This window comes from Corapipo altera, unplaced genomic scaffold (assembly GCF_003945725.1).
Source record: "Corapipo altera isolate COAL_440 unplaced genomic scaffold, ASM394572v1 22, whole genome shotgun sequence".
Classification (NCBI taxonomy): domain Eukaryota; kingdom Metazoa; phylum Chordata; class Aves; order Passeriformes; family Pipridae; genus Corapipo; species Corapipo altera.
In genome coordinates this window covers 15,783,474-15,796,326 of record NW_020884886.1, presented here as the reverse complement: position 1 = coordinate 15,796,326, position 12,853 = coordinate 15,783,474, and the positions used below count along the sequence as shown (strand labels likewise).

General features: G+C 42.7%; 1 protein-coding gene across 3 annotated transcripts in view; it reads left to right on the top strand.

The window, feature by feature from the left end:
• The first annotated feature begins 794 nt into the window (after positions 1-794).
• Positions 795-12,853, top strand: part of ATP8A1 (ATPase phospholipid transporting 8A1) — a 116,258-nt gene continuing 104,199 nt past the window's right edge. For all 3 annotated transcript variants that reach the window (XM_027642666.1, XM_027642668.1, XM_027642667.1), the window contains exons 1-2: positions 795-1,064; positions 11,145-11,259. In XM_027642666.1, coding sequence (XP_027498467.1) covers positions 1,016-1,064; positions 11,145-11,259 — 164 coding nt within the window. In that variant the 5' untranslated portion in view covers positions 795-1,015. The remainder of the gene's footprint in view (positions 1,065-11,144; positions 11,260-12,853) is intronic.

Here is a 12,853-nt window from a genome sequence, read left to right as displayed (position 1 = left end):
CAACAGCCCACACAGGAGGAGAGCTTGGATTCACACTGACTCACGGCTGTCAAACTGCGGCATCCTGACTTAGGGGAGATTAAAAATAAAAAGCTGGGCGAGAGTTTGGAGGCGGCCTGTCAAACAGAGCGCGACACCAACCCTCTCTTCCACGGAAGGAGGGCTGTGGAGCACCGTTTCAAATTCCCTCTCTGAATGAACGCCTCCCGGCCCCCACCGAGCCCCTCGATCCGTTTACACCTCTCTCAGCAGCGTACGAGACCGAGGGAGTGAAGGAACACGCTCTGCACATAATCAGGCCGGGCAGCTCTGCACGCTCCGCGCCGGGCCTGCTGCCCTCCGCCCCGCTGACCTGCCCAGCCCGAGCCGCCCGGCTGCGCACGCTTGGCAGGGCCCCCCTCGCCCCGCCCGGCACCCGCTGCTCCCTCCCCCGGTCACGGGTCCCCGCCCGCCCCCGCAGCCGGAGGCACCGGCCGACCTTCCCCGGGGCTTCCCCCACCCGCCCCCAGTGCCGGGCAGCGGCCCAGGGCTCGGCGCGTTCCATTCCCCGCGCTCAAGGGGTGGGGGGCGCGTCGGAAACCCTTCGCCTCACTCCGTGAGCGGGACACAGAGCACCGTAGTGCCGGTGCCCGCTTAGGCGCAGCCACCCGGCAAACCCGAGCCCGGGGGAATGGGGAGATGGCGGCGGAGCGCCGCGGGACAAGAAGGCGGGGGGGGGGGGAGGAGTTGGTAGGTTCCGGAGGGGGCCGGCGAGCGCGGAGCGCGGGCGCCGCGGCTGTCAGTGAGCAGCGGCGCCGCCAGCGGGGAGAGGCGCTGCGGGGCGAGCCCGCCGCCTCGGGCTGCAGGAGCCTCGGGCTGCAGGAGCCGCCGCCTCGGGCTGCCGGAGGAGCCGCCGCCGGGACTCGTCACAGTCGCCCCGGACCTCGCTGAGCGCAGGGCGCGCTCCGGAGCGCGGCAGGTGCAGGGCGCGCTCTTGGAGGGAGACGTCCGCGCCAACGCCCCTCGCCCGGCGACGATGCCGGCGGTGCAGAAAACCGTGTCCGAGATCCGCTCCCGGGCAGAGGGTAAGAGCCGCCCGCCTCTCCGCGCCCGCTGGGAGGGTCGGGGGTTCCGGCCAGCGTTCGGCTCGGAGCCGCGGCGGGGTCTGCGCTGCCTGGCCGGGAGGGGGCGGTGGGAGCCGGTGTGGTGGTACCGCCGCCGGGCTCCGCACCGCGGCCTCTGCTCGCGCGGTGCGCCCCCGGCGGGCACCGACCCCAGCCATGGGGCGTGAACGGTGTCGGTGTTCGTGTTCTCCGGGAGGTCTCGTATTTATGGCTGTCGATGCCATAAATCGATGTCGATACCCGGTGAGCCCCGGGCAGCGTTTTGCCCCTCGGTGATTGCAGCGTTTCGGGGCGAGCGGTGGTTTCCTTTTCCCCGGGGCTGCACAGCCCGCCCGCCCCGAGCGGCAGCGGGGGTTGACGACCTGGGGTCCTCGGCCCAGGAATAAGCTGGAATCCGTCTTTTGTGTGTAGGATGTACCCGTGCACTGATCATCAGAAATAAAGGTTTCTGATACAGGGTATGTGCCTGGAAGCTTCGTACCGTGCTGGTGTCTCGTACCTAAGTGAGAGAGTGGCATTGCTCAGCCTTCAGATAAGGACGTGTCAGCAGCTGCCTTGTGAAAAGAACCACTACAGTGAAATTACCATAAGATTTATTGCACGCAAAAGTAAAATTTGAAATCACGGTCCCCAAAGCAGCAGCCTCTTGGGACAACACAGCAGTCTGTGATTTTTGATTGCTGTAGGTAACAGTAGCAGTGTCCCAGTAATGGCACAACTTCCTGAGGCAGGTATGCAGGGTTTATCCCCTAGTCTGAAAGTTCTCGCACTTAAATCGTACATCGGATTAATTTTTTTTTTTCTTTGGTTGGCTGTATGAGGAGGCAAAAACTTTCTCCCTGTATCTTTTTTTCAAACAAAGGGTTTTTGTGGTTTTTTTTAATGGTAGAAAATGCGGGAAGAAACATAGATTGCAAATAGGCTGTTAGCTGGATGTTCTTTTTTGGTTTTACTGTGTTACATGCCTTCCTCCCCCAAAAGTAGGTTTGTAGGAGGTCTGGCTCTTCCTCTGCCTGGGAGATGTTAGCTGGCAAAGAAATAGAAGAATGCATTTTTGTAAGAAGAAAGGAAGAATGTACATCCTTCCAGGGATGCCTTTGAAATGTGTTTACAACCAGAGCACCCATCCTGCTATACTCACAGTGATTAGTAAATGCATATAATGGGACTAGTTAAATGTCCAATTTTTCAGTGCTTAATTTCTGTTTTTTTCCACTTGTTCTTGTTCCAGGCAGTTGGTTTTCACTACCAGCTGAACAGTGCATAAATAAATTGGAAAAATTGATGCTCTTTTTAAAATGATCTAATTACAGGATTCTTAATGATTATTGTGAGCAAATGTGGTATTCCCTAAAGGTAACTGACTAAGATGTGCAATTGCAGTAAAAGGAAAAAAAATAGTCCAGTGTATTTGTTCAAGGTTGAATGACTGTGAAACAGTTGAATACAGAATTTAAGAGGCTTCTCAAAAATACTTTCTTTAGGACTGAAAATAGATATGAAATGTCTTTTAAGAAGCTTAACTTTTGCAAAATAATGTGATGGGTTTTCCATCCTACCAGTAGAGTTAGACTTACACTATACTTTACTATACATGGTACTACTTGAAGAAAAATAGTTTGAAATCTGTTACTGTTTTCTTAATCTTATATTAATGTGAGACTTACTAGCTCATTTTGTTTATTTTTATTTAGTTTATTTATATATCATTCACCATGAAACCAACATCAATGAGTCTCTTCCTTTTTTTTTTTTGAGATAGATGGCTTCCAAGTCTAGTTAGTCCACATATTTGGACTATGTAGTTGGCATTTCTAAACAGTTCTTTGTAAGTAAATGTTACTGTTTTCTAAAAAGAGAACATCAGCACTCTGCAATGTGGATCTCATCCCTAGCATTTGATAGGGACATATAGGAACTGTGAACCCCTAGCTCTGGCCATCAAGCAAGTGTCTTAGATAAGCACTGTGCAAAGTGATGATAAGGCTGCTTTCAGAGAACTCCACCGAAGTTGTACCTACAGTGCAGAGTTTTTACTGGCAGTGTCTCTCTGTGTTCTTTGGAAGTCTCTGGTAATACTGTAATCACAAACAACAGCTTCCAAGAGTGTTGTTATGGTGTGGACCACTCCTTAGAGTAGCCTGAAACTTGTGAGGATCTGACAGACAAGCTTAATATTACTTTCTTTATTCTAGAATTTTTGTATTGTATCTTTGAGATTAAAACCTCATTTTTCTCTCCTGTCACTGCAGCAACTAATTTCTGTTTCAGAGACCTTTTCCGTGGATCATGAACTATCTTATTAGGCTGGACTGTCTTGACATCATCTCAGAACTAATCTCGTTGTTGCATGAAGAGATAGTAATACTTTTATTAGTAAAAGTCAACTGTTATGCTCAGATGAAAGAAATCAAGTCAAAACTGACAGAACAATGTATCATTCCAAAGAATTGATCAACAGTTGCACAGAAGAATTGACACTGCAGTCTGTAAATTATTGCAAAATATAAATGGTAGGTGTTCTAAGGTCTCTAAGAAAACATGTTACCTGCATAGAGAAAATAATTGGAATAAAAAGAACTACTGATTGTGAGCCGTTCTTCCAAACCTCTGCAGGTTCTTCATGACTGATAAAAGAGAACCAGGCACGCTTTGAATCTTGTTTTAATAGATTTTTGTGTCCGTTATCCCTGTTGCAAATAACACCTGCTGCACACCATTAGCCTAGGAAATGCTACAGTTCCAAAGTGGTATGTGTATCAATGAAGTCTTAGTCAAGGCACAGAAGATCTGGCCCTCTTAAACAAATTTAGGAAATTGGTGTCATGTATTCTTGCTATTGCAAAACACATGGGGAATCTTTGAGTAGTGTGACCTACATGAAGCTTTATTAAATACAGTAACTGACTATGGGTATTTTAGCTATATATAGCTGCACAGTTAATATGCATCTATTAAATAATATGAAATGGAGTAATTCAAAGCATTTTTTTTTCTTTTGAGAGGTTCTGGGAGAGTGGAATTGTTCTTGGCAGTTCTTATTAGGTTTCTCTGAAGACTGAAGCATTAATCCTTTTGCTCTGCGTGTTGGTGGAGCTCAGTGAACTATATTAGGTCATTTAGAAAGGGTAGAGATTTGAGATACCATGCTGCTGTCTACCAAAAACAGTAGGTAATAACTCGTTCTTCATGTTAGTGAAGGTAAAGGCCTGTACGAAAACAAGGTGAACCTGAACTTGTGCAAGATGAGATGACTTTCACATGAAGAAGGAATGTGTTTTGAAATTCTGTACTAGTCATCAGATTGTCTTCATAAGACTATCTGTTTTTGTAGTGCCTAATATATCCTTAGGTATTTCTATGCATGGTCTTGAGGAGTATATAGCATTTTACTAGATGTAGTACTCATTATAGTCACTTGTGTCTTATTTTTTTCTGCCAGGTCTGTTTTGCAGACTATGTTGAGATCCCTATGTTTCACAACAGGGAAAAAACTTGGTCTGTTTTTTTCTAGAATAGGCTTAGCCATCTCAGCGGTACCAGCAGGCTCAAGCAGGTCATTTAAATTCCTTTTTGTGCTCTGAGTCCTCAGAAGGACAGACTGATGGGTCTGGTTCCCATTGCCTGTTTTGTCACTGAAGGTCTGTCACGGTATTAAAACAAATAACTCCAAAGGCATCTTCTTTTTTCTTCCTGGAACTGTGCCACATTTTCGGGAATAGGAGCTAGAAAACTGACTGCCTTGATTTTGGCTGAGATAGAGTTAATTTTCTTTCTAGTAGCTAGTAGAGTGCTATGTTTTGGATTTAGGATGAGAATAATGTTGATAACACACTGATGTTTTAGTTGTTGCTGAACAGGGCTTACACTACATCAAGGACTTGTCAGCATCTTGTACTGCCCTGCCAGGGAGGAGGCTGGGAGTTCACAAAAATTTGGGAGGAGACACAGCTGGGACAGCTGACCCCAACTGACCAAAGGGATATCCCATACATTTCGCATTGTGCTGAACAATAAAACTGGGGGAGAGTTAACCGGGGGCTGGCAGCAGTCGACTGGGCATCTCATTTTATGTATTTTTTTTATTGCTATTATTATTTTCCCATCCTATTAATCTGTCTTTATCTCAGTTCACAAGTTTTACCTTTTTTCTGATTATCCGCCCCATCACTGGGGGTAGGTGAGTGAGTGGCTGTGTGGTGTTTAGCTGACTGCCAGGTTAAACCGCAGCACTTAGTTTAATTAGTGAGTTAAAATAGTTCTGGTTATTTGGGTGAGGGTTTTCTTTTCCCCCTCCCCTTTTATTTCCATATTACAGTCTATCTGTATGTACTTTTGTCCATTTCTTGTAATGAAAATTAGACTGCTTTAAGGAATGAAAGCTGAAAGTGTTAAACTATCCTACCTTAAAAAAAAATGAGATATGGAAAATATTTGGACAGTGTTTACTCTTTAGAATTACTGTCGTGGTTTTATTAATTTAGAAACTTTTAATCAAAACTGGCCTAGGAAGAAACCCTGCAAATACTGTGTGTTGGAAGAGAGTTTCTTCTTCCAAATTTATTCTTGGAAACAAAATATGGTCTTCAATAGGCTCTCTTGTTGGAAGAAGCTCAAGTTGTTGTGGGGGATTTTTTTTGTTTGTTTGTTTCGCTGGTTACTTATTTATTTGGACTTCATTGTTGAAGATATTCTTTCGCTGGCAAAACTGAAAACATGTATTCTATGCAAAATACACATTTTGCTCTGAATATTTTTTCAGGTACAGCTTGTACCCTGGGAAATAATTACCCAGTCTCCATATTTTCAGAATTGACAACAATTCTGTTTCAAATTTTTTTCTTGCCTTTTCCCACCCTTGCATATGATTTACCTCCGTTCTTTAATATTGAACAGATTGAAGGAAATTCTTAACCAAAACAAACCTCACTTATTTATTGAGTGACTTTGAATTAAATTTGTGGTGGTTTGTGCTTATCCATCAATAATTTCCAAATTCTGTGTCCTGCTAGCAAATAGCTTTCAGACTGCAGAACAAAATATTATGTATGGTCATTCTACATTATGCAACAGCTTTGTAAATTAACTTCTTGATTAGGGTAATAGTTGAAATCCTTTGATACTAAAGCACATTTTTAATTGGTTTTGGCCCTTTAGGGACATAAAATAATAAAATAATCAAATACATGAGCAGAAGGTCTGATTCTGAATCTTAAGAGGGAATTAGTTTTGAAACTTCACATTTCTGCATAATAAATTGTCAGAGTAGTATGATGTCTTTGCGTTTCCTATTCTTTTTAAAGTTCTGTCTTGCAACTTTTTTCAAGTTAGATGCTTTTCTGTTAGTGGGGACACCTAAGAACATATGTCATAGAATCTTTTTGATAATTCAACTGTGTGTTAAGTAACAGCTTAAATCTGATTGAATACTAACTGCTACAAGCCACAGCAGAGGATTAAAAGTCTTGGAATATATTTGTTCTTCTTTCTGAATGGCAGATCTTACTAGTACAGCATCACAGTTCCTATCTGATCTGTGATAATTGCTGTTTTGCTAGTCATAAGACTTAAAAATTATTACTAAGAGTTACTTCAGAATTTGTTGTGACCTTAAATTGTTGCAGCTTTCAGGCCAAAATGAGTGATGCTACTTTTGATTTTAGGCCTTGGAACAATGCTTTTCTTACAGCTTAGTGCGATGAACAGGCAAGAAGCAAGTTAGTTTGACGTCAGTTTAATATCTCTAGTAATAACTGTGTAGTAATAACTACACTTTTTTTCTAAGAGATTAGAATGCTTCATCTTGAGTTATTACTTTCATTCTTCACACAGATTTTTCATACTCAGAATTTTGTAATGACTGAAGCTTTGCTGTTGTCTGCGCATGTGTTGTGGTCTTTTCATTCTTCCTGTCTTGATTCTGTAATGAAGGTTTTATTTTGTTTGTCAACTTTCTGAACATTTGGGTAATGCTGTTCTGTTGGCTTGGAACCTTTTAGTGGATTACAGAAGGGCAACCAACTCTTTTTAATTCTTCCTGTGTGTTAAATGCATCCTTCTCAAATGCACCTGTATGAGAAGTGTAGCTACTTCCACCAAGGGATGATCTGATGAAATTTCCTTTCCATTTTCAATTATGAATATGCTTTTATTTTTCCCTGTGGTTACTTGTAGGCAATATTTTTATGACAGGCCTGCTTCTGCTTATTTGATTAATAGGTAGAGTTCATACAAATTCATAGAATCATAGTATACTTTGCATTGGAAGGGTTGGAAGGGACCCACAAGGATCATCAAAGTCCAACTCCTGGCCCAGCACAGGACAACCCCAACAATCACACCACGCGTCTGAGGAGCATTGTCCAAATACTTCTTGAACTCTGTCAGGCTTGGTACTGTGACCGTTCCCTGGGGAGCCTCTTCCAGTGCCCAACAACCGTCTGAGTGAAGAACTTTTTCCTAATACCCAACCTAAACTTACCCTGACTCAACTTCGTGCTGTTCCCTCAGGTCCTATCACTGATCAGCAGACAGAAGAGATCAGTGCCTGCCTCTGACAACGAAGTTATAGACTACATTGAGGTCTCCCCTCAGTCTCTTCTCCAGTCTGTACAGACCAAGTGACCTCAGCCACTCCTTGTATGGCTTCCCCTCTAGACCCTTCACTATCTTTGTGGTCCTCCTATGGGTGCTTTCACACAAACAGGGAAGAAAATGTCATCTTCTAGATACTGAGCTTTGTGTGTCAGTCAAGTCTGTGGGTACTCTAGTGAATATATTCTGAAGAGTAGGTAGGGAGGTGATGGGATATGTGTAACCTTGAAAACTTTCAAGGTAGCATAATGCCTAGGGCAGAAGGGCTGGTTTTGCTGAAGCTGCAGAGTATAGAAGGCTAAGCATGAGGCTCAGAACTTAACTCCTAAGATTGCTTTTTAGATGAAAATGGAAAAAAATTAATTCAAGGCAGTAGGAGGGGAGATAGTGAATGTTTATGAAGTTCCTCAGCACCTTTTTGCTGTCATATTGATTAAAGAAAAAATAAATGCCGTAATACAGAGATATGAAAATACATGTCTATGGTTTGGCAGTCTTTTTAGCAAACAGGTAGTAGATAGTGTTTAATGCCTGCTAACATTTGGTTTAACTCTACAGTTTCTACCAGTTTTCAAGGCCTATGCTGGTATCAGTTTTTAAATGAATGCTTTAAAATTAAAGTTGTACATTCTACGAATGCGCAAACTCTCCTTATTTCCTGGGCTTGATCAGGTTACATTGGTTCTTTAGACACAATAGTTTCCAACTTTTCCACCTAAGTACTCTCACAGGAGCTATGTCTCATGTTTGCTCCCTCACGGAGCAACTGGACAATGAGTGTCCTGTACTCAGAATGAAGGTATGCTCACTTTCATTCAACTAGAAACCAAGTTGTCTTGAAGGTGTACCTCTATCGATTTCTCTTACAGGGATATTTATTTATGGAACTGTGTACTGGCGGTTGTGCGTAGCCAGTTGTATGATGATTGTTACTCTAAGGAGAGGTAATGACAAGGACAGGAAATGGTCTGCTACATACACCTGTGTGGTTCCTTGAGTCGAGGAGTGCTGTGAGGGCACCTGTTCAGGTGGGCCAGTCTGTTAGGCTGGCTGCCCTTCTTCTGAAGAAACTTCTTGAGATATATATACTGAAATTTGAATAGGAGTGTGTTGGGTGTGTACCTTTCATTGGGTGAATTGAAAGGAAAAAAATAGAGAAATTGCAGTGGGTGAATGTAGTACTGTGGATTTTCTCTCTCATAATAGAGTCTGTGTGTTCTGAATGGCAAATGGCATGAAATTAGAAGTTTTTCTGAGCCTTTGCACAATGTGTGAAGACTTGATCTTGCAAGTTAGTGTTTGAAATGTATATTCTGGGTATAATAGGTAAAAGGCAATGTAGTGGGCCAGTGAACTGGAGGACAACTTGGATTTTGCATAACCTGTTTGTAAGATTTATAGAACGTGCTAGAAATAAGCTTGAATTTTTCAGGTACAGCCTCAGTTATCCTTGACATGCTATACATTCTAATGTATTCAGTTGCATTATAAGAGGGTTTTTTCCTGTGTCTTTTTCTCATTTGGCATACAGAATGAACAGTGTTTATTTAATAATCAGCTATTATACACATAGATTATTGGTATCACATTAAAACTTTATGGTGATTGGTTTATGCCATACCTGTTTTTACTGTACAAGCTCCAACCAGAATAGACTGCTTACACCTGTTATCTTCAGTGTAATGGCTGAGTCGTTGATAAAACATTAGTGAAAAGCCTCGAGATAGAAGAATAATTGCTATCCCCCTTTACAGATGAAAGTTGGGATGCAGGTTGGCACAAGATTCCTCAGCATCTGTAGAAGAAAATGCACAAATCTCAGCTTTCACTGGCTAGTGGAGGCAAGTGCTGGGAATGTCAGTGAGTCTAATAATACAGTTTCAAGTTAGGCACACACAAAATTAATATAGTGATGTCACTTCTCTAGGAATAATCTGGCTAATGTCATGAAGAAAATTTGCATCAAGTAGAGGAATGGTATTTCATTAACCAATGACACCACCCAATTTAGAGGCCATAGCTTCCAGGAATCATGTCCTTCCAGCTCGAGACTGATCCATCACAATGAGCAAGAAATCAAGCAGAGGTGGCAGTAGGACTGCATGAAGCAAGGCATTTGATACTGTCCCACACAACAGCCTTGTCTCTAAACTGAAGAGATATGGATTTGATGAATCGACCTCTTGGTGGATAAAAAAATTGGGTAGATGGTTGCTCCCTTAAGAGTTGCAGTCAATGGCTCAGTGGAAAGCAGTGACAAGTGGTATTCCTCGGGTTGGTATCAGGACTGACACTTTTTAATATCTTTATCAGCAACATGGACAGTGGGATTCAGTGCCCCCTCAGCAAGTTTGCCCACTACACCAACCTGAGTGGTGTGGTTGACATGCTGGAGGGAAGGGTTGCAATCCAAAGGGATCTTAACAGGCTTGGGAGGTGGGCCTGTGCGGACCTCATAAATTTCAACAAGGTCTTAAACTGAAGGAAGGTAGGTTTAGATTAGGTATGAGGAAGAAATTCTTTACTATAAGGATGGTAAGGCACTGAACTCATGCCCAGAGAAGTTGTGGACTCCCTATCCCTGGAAGTGTTCAAGACCAGGTTGAATAGGGCTCTGAGTAACCTGATCTACTGGAAGGTTCCCTGCCCATGGCAGGAGAGTTGGAACTACGTGATCTTTAAGGTCCCTTCCAACCCAAACCATTCTATGATTCTATGAATTAGCAAGGAGTCCCTGACAAAACTCAAGCATAAAAAGGGAACACACAAGAGGTGAAAGCAGGGACAGATGGCTGTAGAGGAGTAGAGAGGATGGGTTTAGCTAGCAAAGTCAAAGCCTACCTGGGGTTTAATCTGGTGAGTGGCTTGTAGAAGCCCTTCTTGTTGTTCAGATGTAACAGCAGGAGATGATGTCTGTGGGAAACGTGGGCCTGCAGGCTGAATGTGGCAAGAGAAGAAACCTGGAGACAAAGGACACAGAAGAGGATGCAGTACACAGTCTTCTCACCTATTGATAAGATCAGCCTTCAGGATCCACAGGTTCCTGATATCAATTGAAAAGTTTGAAACAAGAAAGGCTTATCTTGGTGGAGGTTAGGGAACACTTAAACAAGCTGGCAATACGTGAGTCCCTGGGATTTGATAAGATGCAGTCCTGAGCGGAGGGATGTGCCCTCTCTCGTGAGACAGAGCTGGCAGGTCTCACTATTAGGCCACTCTCAGTTATCTTTGCAAGGTAAGGATTGCAGGGGTGGAGGGTGTAGGTTTTTACTAAGCCTCTTGACTATATTTGGAAAAACTTCTATTTTTTTTCAGAGGTCTTTACTTGTGAGAAATGCAAATACATTGAGTTCACATTTGCAATAGATGTCTTTTTTGTGTCCTGAACTGCCTTGAATCTTGTGTATTAAATTTCTTTATACGTAAAATCATGTTGTGTTTTTACAGGCTATGAGAAGACAGAGGATGTTTCAGAAAAAACTTCCCTAGCTGATCAAGAGGAAGTGAGAACTATATTCATCAATCAGCCCCAGCTAACCAAATTCTGCAATAATCATGTCAGGTATTAACAAAAACACTAGAACACTGCATGTTTCATAACAAAACCAAAAAGATTCGGTTTATTCCACTTCTGTCATTTCCTCTGACCACTAATTACAGTCTTAGACTCTGACAGGGAGAATGAAGTGAAATGAGGAGACAGGTAGAACTGTTTCACTTACAAAACTGACCTTCTGAATTTTTAAGAATGTGGTGGGGGAGGTACGGATGTTTTACAGCTGCACCATCAGCATGTCCCTGGAGGATGGTTTATTTCTTCTGGTTTCTGTTCAGTTCATCTTTGAACATATTCATGGTAGCTGAATTCCAATGCAAATGTACTGCACTTAAACACAGCATTGTTTGTGCTTTGGAAACGCTTGTCTTTTTCAGTCAGCCAGTTACAAAGATGCTGTGATTTGAAACTAGTTTTGAATTTAAAGTTCAGGCTTTAGGGGCTCTGCTGATGGCTTATGTTGTGCTTTTTGTTTGCTTTTGATGAATTTTAAGTCATACACTAAATACTCATAAGTAATGTAAGTTCAGATCTGATAACATCCTTGGTTCTGTTGTTAAAATTCAAAAGAAATGAATGGGAAAAATATCTGTGTCCCAAGTAGGTGTATTTTCTGAAGGTACCTTTGATAATGTGCAGAAATTTTGTAGACATGGAGAATAATGTGGTGGGATTTTCCACAACCTTGAGAAACTTTATAATGCTGTTTGGTGCTGTATACAACTTGTCTTTTCTGTCTTTTGCTTTGTTACTTGACTGCGTTGAGCTGTTTTGCAGGATACATTCATTCCCTCTTTAAATTGACTGTTTTATGCAAAGGTAAACTAAATATTACTGACTTATAAAGGAGGTAAAATATTCTTACAAGTTTTTTACTCATAAGTTTTTGGCATGTTACTTTCACATTTGTTGTTTTAGGACCTTAGACTGTGGCAATCTGTTCTTAAACAGATGTAAGGCTGACAAAGACCTGGGAACTCAAGCATTTTGTGATGATGACTTAGCAAAGATTGTTACCCTAGGATAAATTATATTCTCTTCTTCCAGGCTAGCTAAACCACACTTAATATCCAGTATTTGTCAGTTTAAAATAAAAAAGTGAACTTTCCATTCAGTGAAGGGTACAAGTTATGTATTTTAACTGGTTTTTTACCTTTACTTATTTATTAAATGCACCATTTCAAGTTAGTTGATCCTGTTATTAGGTTTTTTGCATTGAATCATGCAAACTCATACCCAGCACAGAAACTCCACATCTTCTCAATCTCGACTTTGCACCCTCCTCGTTACGCTTGTTGCACCTCTTTCCCCAACAATGTTGTCTGATCTGGAGCCACTGTGCAGTTGCCAGCCATAACCCTCAGGGTAGGGTCCTTGTCCAGACGAGGCAGGTAGGTGCCTGCCCTGCCAGCACCCTCAGTGGGGCAGTGTAATTGCTTGACTCCTAACAAACCTTTATTTTTTTTCCTCTCCTTTTTGCCTGTAACTGAAGGGCAGCAGAGCTTGACTGCTTCCCATGGAGCAGGTTGAGATGAGGAGAGACCTTCTTACCTCAACAGGGCAGCTCGTGACAGTCTCTGTGGGTGGCAGGAGCTTCCCT